At 39.7% G+C, this 20528-nt stretch overlaps 1 protein-coding gene across 1 annotated transcript in view; it reads left to right on the top strand.

Moving 5' to 3' along the window:
• Nucleotides 1-15095, top strand: part of LOC124263451 (fucolectin-like) — a 136456-nt gene extending 121361 nt beyond the window's left edge. Inside the window, exons 2-4 of the mRNA XM_046698098.1 lie at nt 1709-1939; nt 3904-4115; nt 14904-15095. Coding sequence (XP_046554054.1) covers nt 1709-1939; nt 3904-4115; nt 14904-15095 — 635 coding nt within the window. The remainder of the gene's footprint in view (nt 1-1708; nt 1940-3903; nt 4116-14903) is intronic.
• The last annotated feature ends 5433 nt before the right edge of the window (nt 15096-20528 follow it).

The raw sequence follows: 20528 nt of genomic DNA, 5'->3' as shown, positions 1-20528 counted from the left end.
GTCCGAACTGTTTTTGGATTTTATTACATAGTGCGTTCTTATTACATAGTGGGTTGCTACTGGTGTAACCCAGTTGGTAATAACCCGTTATGTAATAAAATCGTGTAAGTGCGAAACTGTTTTGGACTTTGAAAATTTTATTACATGGTGCGTTGTTATTACATAGTGGGTTGTGGGCTACACAGCACTCAACAAATCTGTGACACCACTTCTTATTCCATACTCTGATTACAAGGCTAGCATTAGAACTTACATCAGTGATGTGATGCAGAAGAAGTGGGACACTCAAGTAAGTATGAATAAATTACATGCAATAAAACCAACCATCGGTTACACCTACTTGGGTTGTCAGTCCAGATTTGAGGAGGTTATCATACAACGATGTCCTACTGGCCACACTAGACATACTCATGAGTACCTATTAAAAGGTGAGGATCCTCCGTTTTGTATCCCTTGTGATGAAAGAATCACTGTCAAGCATGTACTGCTTGACTGTGTTGAATATTCCATCACAAGGGATATCTATTTCGAAGTAAAAACTATGAAGGATCTTTTTAGTAATATAAGTTCTCATTTAATTATTGCCTTTTTTTAAAAAATAGACTTGTTAACTGATTTGTAAATAGATACGTATTTTATTATTGGTTGTTTTGATTAGTAACTGAGCTTGTTAGTGGCTGTACCCTCAAGGGGGGTTGAAGTAGCATAAAATTATTGTCCTCCTGAGAGGGTACGTAAGTCCCAAAACGTTCAAAGCAAATTTAAATTCACCAGCTGTTTTAAATGTAGCATTTCTGTCATTTTAATTTTGGCTAAATTTGACTTCAATCACCAGCGGCTGAAGGGATGATATAAATCCAGCTAGGGCCCATGCAGGTAGCAGAAGTACTGTAAGTCCCCTTGGACCCTAGTATGATGATCTACCTTCAGTTGTTGGTGATCTGTAGCCTACTTATATATTGTGTTGTCCCCTATCGTTAAACTGTTTTAGAGTCAATTACTAGTTTTACATGTATATATGTGATACCGTAGTTGCTTTACTGTACTTTGTCGGCAGGGTTTTATACTATCTATATATATTCCATGTTAATGTCAAGTGTTCTCGTCACGATATGGCTGAAATATTGCCAATGTGACGTTAAATAATACCTCCCTCACTCACTCACTCACTAAGGATTGTTTGAATTTCTAACTGTGTTTTGTAACAAATGCGGTTTAAGATCCCATTGTAATAACACTGACATGTATATATTCTATTGTGTTTGAATTATTTGTATATCCTTGAAATTCCGTATACTGTTTCGCATTTATTAGGTAGTTGAAGAAAATATAATCTTCAGTAACCTCTAAACCATTACATCTAATTCAACAAATCTGCATAAAAAATATTTTAGTATCCATTCCAAATGAAGAGCACCGGGCACTTACCTCTGTAAAAAACATGTCATAATGCCCTTTCCCGCCGACATGTGTTCATTGACCAGACCCTGCATAAGCCTATGATAATGATTAGCAATTGCTTTCAAAACACTATCTGATTACACTACAGGGGCTAATTAATCGTCGCACATATGCGTCTCTCGACCTTACTGAGTAAAACAACATACAATTTCATGTAAAAGTGGCGTCCACACCATCTGGTTATTTCCATCAATGTCCCGCAAGGCATGTTAGACGTAATGTAAACAACCACATTGTCTTTGTCCAGGTGTGGATCTGCCAAACCTTGCGTTGAACAAGCCCACAGACCAGATCTCAACATTTGGAAACTATACATCTGACCTGGCTGTTGACGGAACAAAGAACACCAATATCAGTGCCGGAAGTTGTTCTCACACCAATCGTAGCTGTCTATCGCCCATATCTTGGTGGCAGGTAGATCTTCAACAGATCATCTTGTTCCTAACGGTGTCGGTTACCAACAGGGGAGACTGTTGCCGTAAGTAATTTAAAAAAAAGAGTTTTCAGCAGAACTTTAAGCTGTAATACGATATGAAACTGAATGTATCTGATTCTTTAGGTTTCGTTATTATACCGACTCTACCAAATCACCATATTCATTTTTCAAAAAACGTTACTTTCTTGAGAGCATACATTCACAGTTTGGAACTAGAAACAATTCACTAAGATCCAGAGACTTTATGTATTTATGTGTAACTCGCTATAGTCAACATTTGGGAATATCGGGACGTAGGAAGTCATTCGTCTGTTGCAAATTTGGAATGAACAGCTTCCATTCAGGTGCTACGAATACCCGACACATTTCTGAGTCGTGATAATTTATGTATGATGGGGACAAGTGGTCAGCCTTCCACTTCTTCTGGAGGCTGGAGTGGGTCAGATCGTTGACTTTGTGTACTGGCAATTACGTCACTCTTGTTAAACAACCCCAATACCCGTTAGAATCGGTTCTTTACTGGGTAAGTGTAAATTCCCAAGCTAACACACGATGTTTTGGAGAGGTTGTACTTTGGTAACGTGAGAATACAACGTTCATAACATCGGTATTATGTCATTTTATAACGTTATATCACAACGTTACTTGAACATTACATATGCACAAAGAAAAAAGATAAGCACCCCCTGATATTTTTGATGATTTTTTTCTCCCATTATTTGAAATAATGACGCAAGGTAAAAATATGGTACAAGCAGAGTTTGCGTGATATAATACAACCAGTGATGCGAGACAATCGCGCTCGTGTCGCTTGTGACATGCACGTGCAACATGATACCCCCGAGGAACACACAAATCAGCATGGCCGAGGTGTATTTGTGGGTATTTAACGTTGGCTGAAACGGCCGTTCAAGCATATTCATTGAACATGGCACGGAGACGATGGTCAATCGACACCAGGAATCAGATTATTGGTATGCATACACCAGGAATGTCCTTAAAGGCGATTGGACGAAATCTGGGCTACCATTACACCGCCTAGCCTCATCAATCACATGCCCTAGTGGATTACATCAGGACCAATGCAGTGACAACATTACCCTAACCAGCGTTAAGCCCAGATCCGAACCCTCTGGAATATGTGTGGGAAATTATAAGGCGGAGAATCCAGGCACGGAACCCTCCAGTACAGAATTTACATCATTTGGAGGCAGAGCTGCATCCAGAGTGATTGTCATTGACCTGACAACAGATCCAACCTCTGACTGGAAGCATGAGTCGTAGGGTGGAATGTGTCATCCGGTACGTGGCGGGTCCAACCTGTACTGATTAGTCTCACTGAACACAAACACCATTTTCTTCAAGGAACATTTTAATGTGACAATGTCATTGTCAACACCATTTCATTTACTTGCAGCTTCATAGTTTTGGGTTTTTTCTTTCCGGGTAAAAACAGTTCCCTTGATCACATGTTGCTAGATGGTTTGATGTCCATGCATTTAAGGCCATTACGGTTGAGAAGTCACTATACCGGGTGAGAAGTGAGGAAAACGGTTTGTCAATGCGTGATTTTAAATTCTGGCTTAACTTGCCACTTGTCTCCAGAGAGGATGTCGGAAATGCAGATAGGGTTCATACAGGTAGAAAAAGTACTGTAAGTGCCCATGGTCCGTAGTATGGTGATCTACCTTAGCTACTGTCGAACTATAGTCAGGTTTTACATTTCCTGTTTTTCTATACTTCTGTCAGCTAGTTATATTATACATGTGCTATTCTACTTGTTATACTGTCCATCTATGACAGGCTTCCTATTTTTTATGTTCAATTTCTGGTCACATTATGGCTGCAATAGTACCCTTGTGACTCACTCACTCATTCATTCAATATCGGGTGTACTTGCCTCGTTCATTCATTCTGTTGGGTTGATTTTCAATATGCATTTACCTCACGTTTGTATAAGAATTTAGGCTACATCACTTTAACATCTTTCACTTTTTTTTACCCAGATGACAGGTTAACCAACTTCAGTGTGGAGGTCCATATTAGTGACCCCAGGACCAGCACTGACTCTGGCCACCAACTCTGCTATTGGCATGAAGGCACAGTAGGCAAAGGTCAGACGGTAGACATGGACTGTGCCGTCAACACTATTGGACGTTACATGAGAATAGTCAAGTACTGTTTCTATGACAAGCCTTTAACTTTGTGTGAAGTCGAGGTGAGGGGAGCTCCTTTACACCACACATGTGGAGGTAAGAACATCTAAGTGAACTCCCATGTTGAGGAAAGCGGATGATCGCCATTACGGTACCCCTAGCATAGTACCTTCCCCCCAAAAAAAGAAATATTGCATTAGTTTAAGAGCAGTTATTTCATGTCATGTCAATGACAGACAGGTGAAAATCCAGACGGCTATAGACAATGAGTTTGCCAGCACAACATTTTACAACGTTTTTCTTTTTATTTGAATCATCAAGACGGCATCAACGTCAATACTTTGTATTGCCACCACTGACAGCAATCACTGCTTGGAACCTTTCTCAGCAAAGACCGGGTAAGTTGATGAAAATGCTCTTGCGGAATTCTCCCCCGTAATGAGATGGCCAGTTTTGGACGTGTCTGAGTCGTGTTTTGACGTTGGCGTACACGTCGATCGAGTGTGTTCACCCCATGTGTTCTATGCGGTTTGCATCTGGAAGGCCATGGCAAGACATTGGCCTTAGAATTGACAAGGAAGTGGACGGTGACGGCTGCTCTATGTGAAGTAGTGTTGTCATGCTGGAACAACTCCCTCTGTCGGTCCATAATTGGAATCATGTGACATGCAAAGACTCTGTTGATGTACCGAGTTGCTGTCATCTTCCCCTGAACCACCACAAAATCGGAACTTTGTGAGCAGCATATTGCACCACTCACCACGACACTCCCTCCGCAGAATATGTCCACCTGTCGAAGGCAGTTAGGAGTGAAACGTTCATTTCTCCTGCTGTATTTTATCTCGCCAGTGAAGAAGAAATCATGATTCATTACTGAACTAGACTCGCCTCCAGTTTCTCCGAATCCAGTTCCGGACTCGCAAGCGATTGCCGATGGTAGTTTCGCCAAACAGGGTCGACAACACGTCTTCTTGGTCGAATCTCCACTTCATGCAATCGAATACCCACAGGTTGGTTGGAAATTCGTTTTAGACCAGGAATGCGTTGTGCAGTGTCCATGGCTGTGGCAAAATGATGATGAGCAGCCCAAAGTAGCGGTCCTGGGCTTGGGTGGTAACTCTTGGAGGGCAGCTTCTCTGAATTTGTCTACAGGAAACGACCCTAAAGCTTAAGGCGAGATATGGTGCTCTGATAAACGTTGAAATGTCGGGCAACTGCAGACTGCTACTCCCCACCTTCTAGACGACATATGGTGATGTTTCGATTGGCGGCACTCAGTAGGGGTGAAACGGTATATCGCGGTATTAGTTGAACAGTTGTAGGTTTGGTGTTGCATTTTGCAATCAAAATAATCAGTATTTTCGATGGTCTTACCGTAATTTTATTAACCTTTTCAAAACCTTTGCTAAAACGTCTAGAAATTGAATCATTATATCAATATCTATGCATTTCCATGCTAGAATTAAGTTCAAGATCGCCTCAAGCCATCTATTTACAAAGTCAGCAAGATGGCAAATGCAGATACCAGATCAGTAGGTTGGTTCTGTTTCTTTTTCAGTTATTTCAAATCAGACAAAACAGCGGAACATTGTAATAACTTATAAAAGACAACTTTATCACTTACCATGTTTGCTGTGATGCAACACTCACGTTATAAAGCGCGAGTAAACATGCCATCCGAAAATGTATGGTGTAACATATCATAATAAAACTATCTACCTCGATTTTATTTGATTAAATTTAATCCCATTTTCATTCACAGAAAATCTGTTTACAGTCAGTTCAGAGAAAACGTGTGTGTAATGGCATCACCTCATTCTATACTAGTACCACTTCTGCTTACCATGTTCACGAGGATCTGTTTTTCACGCCTACCGCGACAGCTCCAATTTCACATTATTCTCAGCAATCACGAACTGATCACCGCCTCCATCATCCATGGACCCCTAGACCAGCGTTAATAACTCTTGTTTCAGAAATAATTGTCAACATTTTGTTTTACAATCAAAGTGTCATGTTCCGTGCTAAGTCAGCGGTTACTTGTCAAATTGTCTTATACGTAAAATGTATCCAGCCACATAAGTGGTGAGCCAATCTTAATTTTTCTTTTAAATATGTTCGTAGAAAACATGCATAATACAAATACGAAATACATACTTATTATCTCTGTTAAAATAACTGCTTGCAATATCAATTATTCTGGTGGTCGAGTAATTTTACTGCCCTTCGTTGACAAGGTTTTATATATTATATGTATGTATTATGAGATTAGAACTAGTCACGATATGGCTGAAATATTGCCGATGTGACTTTAGATCTTAACTCACTCACTCACCTTGGTGGTGGAATAAATTCTTTGATGTTATATTTTGAGTTCGTTTTTAACTGAATTACTGGTAGATTGGAGCAAAACATTTGTAAACAGCTGATTGTTATTTCTGGCTTTGTTGAATAACAGGTAGGATCAGGGGAAGGAAAACTGAATTGGCATATGTTGTGATGTTTCATTGCAGGTTTCCTATACACATGTCTGTTTACATTTACAAAGTTTGTTTTTTCACCTCCAACGATACGATATAGATTTGACTGGGCACAAAATACTAAGTAGCATCTCTGTTATGTCCATGGAAAATACGAAAAAAACCAACGAACATTTAAGGACCAATACAAAGAAAAGCAACCAAAACATATTTGTTTCAAAAAGGAGAATTACATTTCCGACTGAACTTTGAAAGATATTTTGAATGACTGAATAAAACAAAATTCTGGAATGTGCCAACATTGAGTATCAGTACTTTCCAAGGAATGTGGAAGGTCTCTAAATGTTAAACAGACTGAAACGAGAGATAGACAATGGTGTAGAACAATGACAATGATCAGTCATACAAACTGCAGCTGGCTTATGACTACTGTGTTGTGGTAATTTGTTTAATGTATTTATCTGTAATGTATCATCAACAGAGTCATGTTCGGCTAGATCTGATTTGCGTATCGTGTTTGTAAAACATGGACATTTCTGGGACACAGTGGGGAGTTCACTGCAGTAGATTTTGATGTGATGTTAGTGACTTTTAATCATACTTGGCTTATTGCTATTTTGCGGCACAGCTTTGAGCTTCTAGGTTACATGGATACTTTAGTTCTTCAGTCTAGTCGTGAGTGAGTGAGTTATTATTTAACTTCACATGGGCAATATTTCAGCCATATGGTGACGAGAACATACTTGACATTGAAATGGAATATATTATAAAAACCTGTAGACGAAGGACAGTAAAACAACTAGAATATCACAATTATAACTAAAACTAGTATGGAAATTTTAAAACTAATAGCACTATTTGGACAATACAATATAAAAACCGGCTACAGATCGCCAACAACTGAAGGTCGATCACCATACTAGGGACGTCTACACAGCAAAAATAACTCGGTTTCCGCAATGCGGAAACCTGGTAGAAAGTGGACTGAAACTTAAGTTTCCACCTAGAATCCAGTGAGTTTCCGTTCTTTTACATTGAGTTTCCGCAATAACGGAAACTTACAATTACCCACTTTCCAAGGGTTTCCGCAAGGTTTCCGTTACCCACACTCCAACAGGTTTCCGCAAGGTATCCGTTACCCACACTCCAAGAAGTTTCCGTTGAGTTTCAGTTAACTTTGAATCCATCAGGTTTCCGCAAGGTTTCAGTTATTAAGACTCCAACAGGTTTCCGCATAGTTTCAGTTACCAACAATCCGACATAGTTTCCGCATAGTTTCAGTTACCGGTTTCAATTTCAGGTTCACGGGTTTTCATATGCGTTTCAAAGAGCTAAATGTAAACATTCTTCTTTATTTATATCATAAACTCTTGTTAAAAACAATATAAGCAATTTGTTATTATCATGACATTTACTAAAAGAAAAACAGAATATATAATAAGATTCATTGTTTTATTTTCTCAACATGGTATGGATTAGCATTTAAGCAAATAAAGATCATACATATAACTAGTAATATAGCACTAAAGAACAGGGCAAAACATGTTGGCATAACTCAATCCAGTTTTAGAAATCATATATACAAAGTTGTAATTTTTCATCAGTTAAACTTTCATTCACTTATTATCTTGAAATAGCATGTTAGATACGAAATTTATTTCTAAAATCAGGCTAATGATGAAAAATAACAATAACATACAACTTAACACAGTGATAAAACATAGTTGCATCGGACATTTATTGGCACGCCTTGGCATTCAGCCACACACTCTATGTCACAACTATCGCCAAACATCCACTATGATATACAATAACAACATACAGCTTACAATACAAAATAAAATAAAATTACATTATGAAATTGAAAATAAATTCAATTAAATTGCAAGAGCTGGTCAGTGGGCCCTGTAAGGGGCATCCCTGGAGCGGAGATCCCTCTGTTACTTTTGTTGGATGCCTCATCCTCGTCCTCTTGTTGGCCTTGACGAGAGCAGTGGAGGTGTAGATTCTTTCCAAGTCCAGTGTCGTCGTGTATGCCATAAGCTTGCTGGACTCACAGACAAAGGGGACGGAATGCAACTAATTGACGTCATCTTCGTCACTCACGACTGGTGATGTCATGTCTATGGTGAGTGTTGTCGCTACCTTTTTCTATCGTCTATCTGGCCAATCAATAGATGCAAGTCTGTTTGGGCGTTGTGCAAGTTTCTGAAAATGGCAGGTTATAACGAATTACTAGGTTATTTTGATGAATTACACAAACATCAATCAACAAGAAACTGACAATGCCAAGGATGATTTAAAATGAGTAATCCACAAGTAAGTTTGAATAAAGAGAACTAAATTGAACAATCACACTTTGCACTAGTTTTCTCAAAACTCAAATTATGCAATTCATCACACTTCATTGACCGAATGTAATATCTTATTTTCTAAAGAGGACACAGAATCTATACAAACTTTGCTCTGGAGTTACATGCTTCCCAGACCAGAGGTAGTAATATGTTATATATAATATCTGAACATTTATTGCATTTTCTATGTAGTAATAATGGTACTAGTAATAGATTTTCATCAACGTTGTGGTGTCCACATCCGTGATGTTGCTGGAATATTGCTAAAAGCGGCGTAAAACCAAACTCAGTCAGGCAGTTGTATTGTTGAAGGCACAAGTATATTCACCCAGTAGTGACTGTATGTTTACACCATTACGTCTTTGAGGTGTATTTAGAAGTGAATAATACAAGACACGAATGTTTCCGGATGTCAAGGTCTTTATTATGTGAAAAAACACAATGTTTCCGAGGAGTGAATGCTTACACCTGACGAAGGGGTAAGCATTCACTCTAAACATGTTTTCACATAATAAAGGATTGACATCCATAAACTTCTAATCTCTACTTGTTTCTATTAATTGGAAATAATTTACTACTTATAATGAAAGTCACTACAGATAGGTCAAAATTACCTTCACACATGTTTCAGCTGACCATCCTTGGTCATTCGTTATACAGTCTGCAGACTCATCATCAGCTGAAAAAAATAAACAATAACACGTTACTTTTCTTTGCATTTCTCCATTCATTCATTTGAGGTTTAACAAACCCCAAACAATTGCAGCGACATTTATACCAACAAAGCAAACTACAGATTTATCACTTTAAGGTTATGCAATGAGTAAGTGAACGGCCTGACATAAACATCCTGATGAATGAAGTTCAGTTATCTCATGTGACATAACCTTGGAGTAATTACGGTATTGTAAAATCAAGGGGTCAGTTTACTGCCATTTCACACAGGTGTGAAGTTTATTTGGTCCAATTTGAAATCATGATTAAGTTACCGGTTATTCAAATCCATTTGCAAATGTAACTTGAGTATGGTTCATTTTGTGAAAATGTATCTAGGGAAGCATAATAATAAAATATTCAAAGTGAAATTACGTCTATGTTTCATAGTACCATAAACACATACCTTCAGTTAGAGAGGGTGATCTTTTCTTCCAGGAGTGGTCGTGACACGTTTCCTCTCAACAGCCTAAATGGATAAAACAAATCAATTAATATACAATCTATTTGCTATATTTTTCAAAATTGTAGTATATTTTTCGATAGACACTTATTTTACTTCACCAACCTTTGAAAATAGTTCGTGCAAAACTGTTTTATACAGTCAGGGGACTTAAATATACGTCAGTCGGCAAAATTCTCATAGACTTGCATGCTATTTTAGTGTAGCTATGTAATTTTCATTAATTCAGTTTTCCATATTTGGTTGTCAAATTATGCAGGCTGTTAGGAAATAATCTTGGTCACAGATACATAATTTTCCGCATTGTAGTTACAAGAGCAACATATATACAACATTGCGTATTCTTTCCCCATAGACCGCCATGTTAAAAATTGCCATAACCATGACACGCATTGAATTGAAAATAAAACGGAAATTATGTCTTTGAAGCTGAGATGATTCAGAACCCATGTGCAAAATATGAACAATATCAAATGGATATCAAATAAATTCAAGACATATTTCTAGCTGCACCAAATTAACATGTAAGTCGAATAATGCATAGTGGCGAATACCTATGGCCGCTGGCTGTAATTCGATAGATTAGCTTGTTTACCAATCCGGATTTTCTGTACGTAAAGTAAATAATTCATAAAACGTTATTTGACAACAAAACAAATTGGTCTTACCTGACAGGGTCGTGGTACTGCGAGTTTTTCGCAGCCATTTCCATCTTTCTTTTCCAGGTAGCGAATTCTCTCTTTCAGTGCTTTGAGGAAAACTGAGGCGGCTTTGAAAATCGCGACTCGCAAAGGCTCACGGGAAAAACACTTTGTTGTTGTTTTTCAATCTAAATCTAACATTACAGTTTGACAATATCTTTCCGCGTTATACAACCAAATAAACATACACTATACACATAAAATGTCAGCTGTGTGTTTTTATAATGGTTTAGGTAGTCTCGCGTGGACGGGATCCGGTCGCCATTGTTTTATTTGTTTACATTGCCGACATCAAAGGGGACCGTGAAAGGTGGAAATGAGCAGATTGAATGTGAGTACCCAACAGTGGGCTTGTATGGGCTTAAGGGTCTTCTCATCGCATTATGGGCACTAATTGCTCCTCCTCAGTGTCAAGCATCAACATGTAGGCCTAGAGATAATTAACAGTGAATAAATCTGAAAACATATTCACGTTACTTTAAAAGTCCTCATCGAGCTCCATGGGTCCTACTCATGAGAGATTGTGTTAGTGGCAAATAGGTGATTTTCAAAACCCTGTCAGGAGTAGGCAATATACGTTCTGCTGGACGTAAAACTTCACCAGGTAAGTAATTTACCTATTGAGCTCAAAACATGCACATGTATTAGACATGCTTATATCATGTTCATTCTTTTCAGTTCTACACGTAGATCTACGTACATTCCCTGTATTATAACTTTACTTATCTAATTATATGTGATGTCAGCTCAATATATCTACGTGAGCGAGTTTAGTATTACGCCGCACTCGGCAATATTCCAGCTATATGGCGGTATTTATCCAATTATACCAGTACATCTTTTTTATCATTTTATTACCATTAAAACAATTATGACATATACTTTACACTCATAGCTTTGTGTAATAATTTAGGTAATCAATTATTGAACCTCTTAGCCTTACAATGCATTGACACAAGTCACGTATAACATTTCTAAAAGAATCATTGTTCCAATTATTTGATTTACAGATACGTATTGTGGATCCACTGACTTGTTGGAGATTGACAAGAGGCTTGGCTTGGTAATCATTTATAGTTACACCATACCATGCTCCTAATTTCATTAAAGGAAATCTTAAAACAATATTTTTTATTCATCAGCATTTTGTCAAAAACAAGTAAACACTAAATAGATACATAGAATAAATTTCTTTATCTTTGTGAAAAATATAATCACTCAAAATGTAACAGTGCGTGGATTCCAGTGTAACCATAAGTTTAACATATGTTATATATGGGATTACACTTTCATAAGTTAAGATATGTTGATATGTTTTCAGTTCCAAGAAAAGACCCAGTTTTCTGTCCGCACTGCCAGTCGTTTGTTTCAAGGAAACAAGGAATCGCCTGGAATGGACGGCAGTTTCTCATCAGGTTAGTCCAAAATACTTCACTTCATAGGTTTCATTTAACGACTTCAGTTTGATCTATCCCATTGCTATCCATCATATATCAATAATGAATATATTTAATTATTGTAATTTGTTTGATTGGCATTTAGAAGTTGGTGACAAATAAGAAAGTAAGAGAGTTTATGGATAACAACTTCTTTATTATATATGATGCGACGTTTCGGTATGGATTCTTATACCGTTGTCGAGCAAGAGTGTAATTATTGTATACCAGATATGTAACTGTAACTGAAAGTGAATAAGTTGTGTTACACATTTTACAGTTTTAAATTAAATTAAAGGTCACATAAAAAATAATATTTTATGTTACTATATTGCTGGGAATGTTTCCTTAGAGAGTTGATAAAACTAAGAAATACCCACGATTTTTCATTCATGGGAAATGTTAGGTTTTGTATGCTTTTCTCAGTTGAGTTGGTCATTTCAATTTGAATAAGATCACATATATAATTATGTGTTACATTCAGTGTTTAAACATAATTCGTATCTATTTAAAATATGTATGTACCGTTTTACATATGCTTCGATTTCAATTGGCGATTTGGTAGTAGATGTTACCTTGAATATGAGTACAGTAACAGTAATAAATATTACAACAATTTGCTTCAGAATACTGGGTTGGCTGCTATTTTCTGGTACCAGTCAATAAAATAAGTGACATGTCAAATGGAAGATACAATATACATGTATACTACATATCTTTCCTTTGTGATTGTGAAAAAAATATTTTGGTTACATATACAAATTAGTCGTTCTAATTATATGATTTCATTGTGATCAGATGTACCACTGTGCATGTTTATGAATATGTATAAATGTGTTACTTTGGCTGTTTTTGCAGTTTTACTAAGCATTGTATGTATTGTATTTGCAGGATGATGAAGAGTCTGTGTGGGATGATAAGGATGGCAACGATGTTGTGCCAGACATCAACCAGGACTCTTCATATTCACCCACAAATCTTACGTAGAGGATACACCATCTGTTTGCGGTTGTGGACTGGTTCAAGCCTTGTTGTAATCAACTTGGTTATATTTCCCCTTTCTGTGTGGCAAAACTCAGGCTCAACTCAAGGCTCTGCGTCATATGTACCACATCAGAGGATTGTTGGCTGCTCAGTGTGAGTGCAACAGAAGCTTCATGGTTGTAAGCAAGTTGCCAAGTCTTTACTATGTGAGATTGTTAGTGTGTATATGTTAAGATACATTGAGACAGCTTCAAATGTACAATTCATGTATATGTATATGGGCCCATGACCTTTCATACAATAAACATTTGAATTTGAATTTGAAATCTGTTTTATAAATACCACAGCAAATATGTTATCCCGCACTAGTAGACCTCATTTCATCATATGCATAAAATGTTGTAGGGTTTTGACATATTTGTATTTGCATATTCATACAGAATTTGTTTTCTCCAATGCTGAAAATTCCCTTTTGATATGGGCATACATGCATGCATGCATGTATGCATGTATGCATGCAGACAGACAGACAGACATTGTTGAGTACTGTTGAAATGTGAGCTATTCACAATAATGAAACAGATGAATCATAACAGTGCATGTGTCACTGTGTTTGTTGTTTTTCGGGTACAATGTAATAAATTGTACATTCACAAGTTATGCAGAATGGTAGTGAGTGAGTTGCATAGTCCCATCGGTAGCCATATCGTGACTATGAAAGTCGTAACTCTAAATTTGTAAATGTGTACATGAAATAAAACAAACTTATATACTTACCTGTCTTCGAAGGACAGTAAAATAACTAATCTATCACAAATGTACACTAAAAACTGGCATGTAACCATAAACACTTTACCGGTACAGTATAAAAATGAGCTATAGATTGCCAACACCTGAAGGTTGATCAACATACTAGGGACTACGGCACGAACAGTACTTTTGCTTCCTGCATTGACCCTAACTGGATTCTGTAAACAGAAACTATCTTGCAAATGTAACAATAAGTAAATATAGTCCCCCAATGGAACAGCACAAAGTTTGCCATTTCATCTAAGCTGAAACCAACAGAAACCTAGCGGAAACCTACATTACCCAGTATCCAATAGGTTTCCGCAATAGCGGAAACAAAGTCATTTCTCTTTGAATGTTTCAGCGAACTGAAACTAAATGGAAACACATAATGATAGTTTCAGTTGTAGAAACCTGACGGAAACCTAGATTTGTTAGTTTCAGTTTTGTAAACTATGCGGAAACTCGCATTGTCTGTTTCCGGATACTGAAACCTAGCGGAAACCTACATTACCCAGTATCCGTTAGGTTTCCGCAAAAACGGAAACTAAGTTATTTTTGCTGTGCTAGTCGTTAAATGACAGTTTTGTTCATTCAAAAAAGCAAAGATTATGATTATTATTTGCCAGTTGTTAAACAATGTAAGGTTTGGCTCTGATTGTCATTTGTTGGCATTATGATCATATCTCATATAAGAAATCGAAACGGACAGAACCGAAGGTCTTGTACTGCAATACGTCCCGTACGGTGGTAAGAGCGTAACTAAGTGAAAAATACCTGGTTCATCGTGAAGAAGTTCAGATTCACAAGTAGAAAGAAACAAGCCACAAACACACACATTGGAAGAGATAAATGTTGTTGGGCTTTTAAGTGTATATCTTACTCTTTATTTATTACTTTTAGAATTTGCATCACTTGATATGTTCCAGATTCATCTGTCGGGTTCAGTCGTCACACTGCAATGGCAAGGCAGCCTCACTACATCATCGCCAGGTATGAAAAACATCGGGAAAATCGAGGTGTGCCAGCAGGTGTCTCAGAAAGGCTTCCTGCAACGCCTTCAACTTCGGGCTACCGTCCATGGGCGTGGTCAGATGCGAGATGCTGGCTGTGGCACATGACCCTGTCAGTGATGCATCCTGGAATGTGTATACGATCAACAGTGTTCAGTGTCCTTCAGACTGAATGTGTGTATACGATCAACGGTGTTCAGTGTCCTTCAGACTGAACGATTTGAATATGAAAAGTTTTTTTTTAAAATACTGATGTACGTAACCGTTCCGTACCGAAGGGCTGCATTGCCGTTTACTAAGTGCCGGCGCCTGGTACTTTTTCTAACTGTACTAAGGCAGTTTTAAATCCCAACACTGAAATACAAGTAATCCCTACCGTCAAGTGAAGACTCTGCAACCCGCCGCTCTGTGATTTTTCCGGGATGTACCAGGCTGGAGTTAATACGGATATGGACCTTACGAGGATGTACCGGGTACTTTGTGGCAGATATGGCGAACAATAAACAGGCAGACAATGTAACTCAGTAAGTCTGTTGATCACAGTCCTGTTCGCTATAGAAGCTTTTAGTTTACTGTTTCAAGTCACTCCAAACAGCTTTCCCAAATCCATGAAGATCCGAATAGGTATTCATGTTCAGGCGTTAAAACAAACGTATTTACTATGCTTGTTGTAAGAGGTGACTAACGGATTGGGTGGTCACTGATGGTTGGACACATGTCATCAGTTCCCACTGGCGCAGATCGATGCTCATGCTGTTGATCACCGGATTGTCTGGTCCGGTGACTGATTATTTTCAGACTGCCACCATATAGCTGGAATATTGCTGAGTGCCAGCGTAAAACTAAGCTCACTCTCTCACCTCAACAGCTTCCAGGCATAGGGATGAAGTTCGTAAAGATCTTGTACAGCAGCATACCATAGCACCGCGGTCATTGATCTACTCCTTCCCGACACAGCGGCTGCCTCGCTTTCAGCAAGTTTGAATTCAACACTGACCACCTTAACGACAACAATGCCAGTTAACAATGCATCAGACCCGAAGCAATACCGAATCTAACTGGCCTTCCAACTCGTTATGGGTGCTCAACCATTTCAACGACCACAGAGGTCCAGTTTATAGTGGCAGCATGGCCATTCCATAATTATCCGCCATGTATATAACATATTATCTTTACCTTCATGCGTAAAATACCTTAATTTCATTGGTCAGTGATGCTTTTAACAAGTTTCCGTGGTCACCCTTCAGTGGCGTGACAACTGTCAATATTACCCGCTGCCATCGCAACCTCCACGGTGTTGGGTACGCTTCTGTATATAATTGTATGATGCCAGCCATGACGACACGGACCAAAACCGCTTGAGTTTTCGGGAGTTCACTATACTATCTTTACCGAATTTCACCTTCGACATTTAAACTATTTTAGATAACGCATCAAGGTTTGCACTCTCAGCTTAAAACACATAATTAATGATTTCACTGCAGTTTTAAGTTTGTAAGAACATATTTCATCACTTTAATAATCCAGTCAAGAGTATCAGCATTTGTTTACATGCTCATATAGTGGGTAGCAAGCTTATTGATCTTCAAAATAAAAATAAAATGACAATTTTTCCTATCCTGACTAGCGCTATATTGCTTTGTCTTTTCTGCGTAACATAGTGGAACACGTATCTCCCAATTGGTTCCTTCAATTAAAAAATCTCTAATTGCGGCACTCACCTTCAATAGAAATACCTTCCACAAGGAACGAGGGCTTCACCCCACCCATATATATATGTGTGCGCTTCACTTCCTCTCCTTCTTCTTCGTTTCGGAGTTCCGGTTTCCGCCATTTTATTCACGGTTCGCCGTATTTGTTCCAGGCAGCAGTTTACGCATACGAGAATCTGCATTGTGGCAACCACGCATACCATTACTTTGCACGCCCTAGTTGCATTACCTATGTCTTCGTTGTTTCTCGTGAATTATGTTGCATACCAATTTCTGCCTTCGGATAAATATTATGTTCCTCGCTTTGGAGAGACAAGGCAGATAAATCTCGCACCAATCTTCATAGTCATGGCTAATAGATCGTAGCAATTCTGTCGTTGACGCATCACCGTACGCCGGAGTTTCTCGTGGATAAGCGGACGAAGTCCGCTATGTCCGAAGCGACCTGTATCTCAAAGACATTCCGGCTTCGCCCAAGACTAGGAAAGTCTATTCAGTACGCTTTCACAACCCCAGGTCCACAGTCATTAAAAGCGGGAAATTCCACGGAAGCACGGTTCTCCGAGACGGTAATTGTCTCTGTGAATTATAAGCGAGAAGCATGGATACATTCATTATCATTCAGATGTACGCCATAAGAACGCACCTTCAGCAACAAATGGCTACATCAATGACGCGAATCCAGATGCGTTTTACGCAGCTTCTGAGTTTATACAGAGAGGCTAATTCAACGCCAGAACAACCGGTGACGCACCTGGTTAACGTAAATCATGAGACTGATGGAGGACCGTTACTTATAGAGCCCCAGGAACACTTAATAAGTCATACAGGGCTCCTCCCAGGAGCTCGGCTCGCTGTAGGGCCCCAGAGCTCATTGGCCACAAACGCCCGCTGGCAAATCCCAGCCCTTAGCTTAATTGCTAGGGGCAAAGTCCTTATCTCAGAGCGAGCTCTATCCAGTTGCGTAGGGATATTCGAGGGTACGCCAGCCCATACACCCTGTAGAACACAGAGGTCGTTTCAAGGGCAAAAACGCTTCATAAGGCTCTATTATTCGACACTGACGATATTCTATGCATGAAGGCTAAGCGGCCCATATCTACCTTCGCCCAGAAGATTTAGAAGAGCGTTTTCAGTTTCTTCGAAGGCCTGCCCTTACACGCAGCCGCTCGTCAGTCCAATGGCTCACCAATCATGATCTTCTGCATCTGGTGAATTTGCCATAGGACCATCAGAGGAAGAAGGTGTATCATTTTCAGATGCTGAGATTAGGATAATGATGGTGAATGAGTTACAACTTCCCCATCGAAGAAATCCAGAATTAACTCAGACTTACTTCCGAAGAAGGCCGATGATAGACAATATCACCTTACTCCCTTATTGACCTGACAGCGTAAATTAGCTAACGATACAGCCTGTTCCAAATCTTCAAAGTCCAATTCACACATTTCCGGCTCAATGCCAAGAAATTTGCTGGAATACAAATATGGACCCCGCCAAAGGCCCAGGATATTGATGCATGACAACTCAGTTCGGGAATCAGCGAGCTGCTCCTAAAGTTACAAACGATCGCGAAATTCTAACCGATACCATCGCTGCGATGTTCGTCTCGGAATGAATAGATTCAGGAACGATTAACGAAACTCATCACCAAAGTCTTTCAAGAATTTTGTTAGAGGAGGAAGCAGAGATCATCGGTTCTACTTATGCAGAAAAGACCACTGAATTTCTTACATAACCCGGCATATCGCTTTTACTGACCATTACCAAGCTATAGCTTCCTGCTATTGTGGGATAAGCAATTTACAGGTTCCTCGACAGCTCCATGGTCATCGCCTCTTACTGTTTGGTGGCAACATTGACAAGGTCTCCAAAGAAGTATCAAAGACTGAGTACTCTGCGATCAGATCCATGGATACCTTTTAGCTAACGCCATTAAACAGTCAACACAGAGATACTCAGGCAGTCCCGCAGCACGAAGGCAAAACAGCTGCAGCCAAAGATCCGTATGGATTCTTTGCGTCGCCGAAGACATACAACAAATTTAGGGGATCAGCTATGATCAACCAGAGGTGCCCGTGGATTAGACGTGATGAAATAGGCTCGAACGCATCAGTCTTCTCCACCGTTCCAGTGCAACAGGACGCCAGCTGGGAAACTTGGGAATACTACAGATCCATGTATCCAACATCCCAGCTGTTAACGATATTACATATTAATACAACCCTCAAGGCTAAGCCTAACAGTCAGGGACCCCACAGGTTCAAGGCGCTCGAACCGCACAAACTACCTATGTGTTAAGAGAAACAGTACTTACTCTGCCTTCCAAAATATGGGCCTTTAGAAGTTCTGAATCAAACATCGCATTGCGGTTTCTACTCCCCAGTTTTCCTTAGTGCCGGGCTATTAAAACCCAAGGAGAAGTTTCGCTCTATACAACATGAGCATCTTCCAGAGAATATCTATGCAAAACCAACTAACGCTTTCAAGATTTACAGCCGAATCGCAACTTTTCAAAGCATTTATTCGGTCTCCAAAGATTACAGCATCGTTAATGCGATATCTTCGGCTATTATCTCCGAACCTAACTCGGTAAAATATCTAAGATTTATCCTGGGAAACATTACCAAGGTTCTTTTCCTTCAGAATCTACTCCAGCCCCTTTGGGTATTCAGCAAGAGCGGACTTCAAGCCTGTTCCATACCTACATCAAGGTGAGCTTTTTAATCAGACGTATACAAGTTGATCCGATCCACGCCTCATGGACTACAATGAACTTATAATCAAGCTACTAACACAGGATGGTTGTGGTGGTACCAAGTCGGACCTAGAACCAACGCAAAGAGGATCTTCTAGGTATACCATTTCTAACAGCTCAGAATCGGTATTGTAGTCCCTCGAGGATGGATCAAGATAACAACTCGCTCCCACTCTCTCCTCAAGCACACTACCGACAGTGGCGTAGCCCATTGGGACTACTCACACGCCTGACGACAGTCAGGAGGCAGGCTTCACAGTCCGCTATAAAGTCCTCATCAATACGCCTATCAGGACCCTCTACCATTCAGTCTAGCACCAGCATTGAGGCTCAAACTACATTCACGGTGGACCTACAGGATTGAATCAGTTTAGGCCGCGAGAGAGCCGGAATCGAACACGACATCTCACGAGATCGCCGCTAAGCCGTGGGAGTCACCTTGCCGCAGGACAGCCAGGCCTATGGAGTCATCAAGAATGTCAGCTACACCCGCCAGACGCCAGTCATAAACGCCCATGTCACTGGAGAACATACTACAGCGCTCTGTTCACACAGACACCAACAGCGGCGCTTTATAGAACAAACAAGGTTCAACACGACTGGGATGGAGCACGGTTCGATGACCGACACCCAAACATACACGCCAGAGCTTGCTACATTCCAGGAGCAGAATAAGGTACGCCGCCACACCAACCGCCGCCGACAGAATGGATGCTCCACACAGATTCAGAACCAAATAATCGCGCGGAAGAGGACTCAACCGATAGACCTATTCGCCACTGGACTCAACAAGCAACTGACAACATTCGTCGCCAGCAGCGGTGAATCTGCACTAGTGCCGCAAAGTAACGAATTTACCAAGCATATCGCGGAGAGAGACCTGTACAAGACGCCCAGCTATCCATTGCAGTTCATACAGAAAATCAGTCGTTCCAGAGCCTCCATTCGATCATATTATCGCTACCGCCGCCAGCAAGAACTTGGTTTCCAGATCTCATTCCGGGCGCATCGGGAAAGTGCCATTTCTTCAGTCTTCACCAGCTTTTCAAAGTAACGACATTGATACATCCC

The sequence above is a fragment of the Haliotis rubra genome, unplaced genomic scaffold (genome assembly GCF_003918875.1).
Source record: "Haliotis rubra isolate DU_JTF1 unplaced genomic scaffold, ASM391887v1 Scf883, whole genome shotgun sequence".
NCBI lineage: Eukaryota > Metazoa > Mollusca > Gastropoda > Lepetellida > Haliotidae > Haliotis > Haliotis rubra.
This window is presented reverse-complemented; position numbering and strand designations above follow the sequence as displayed.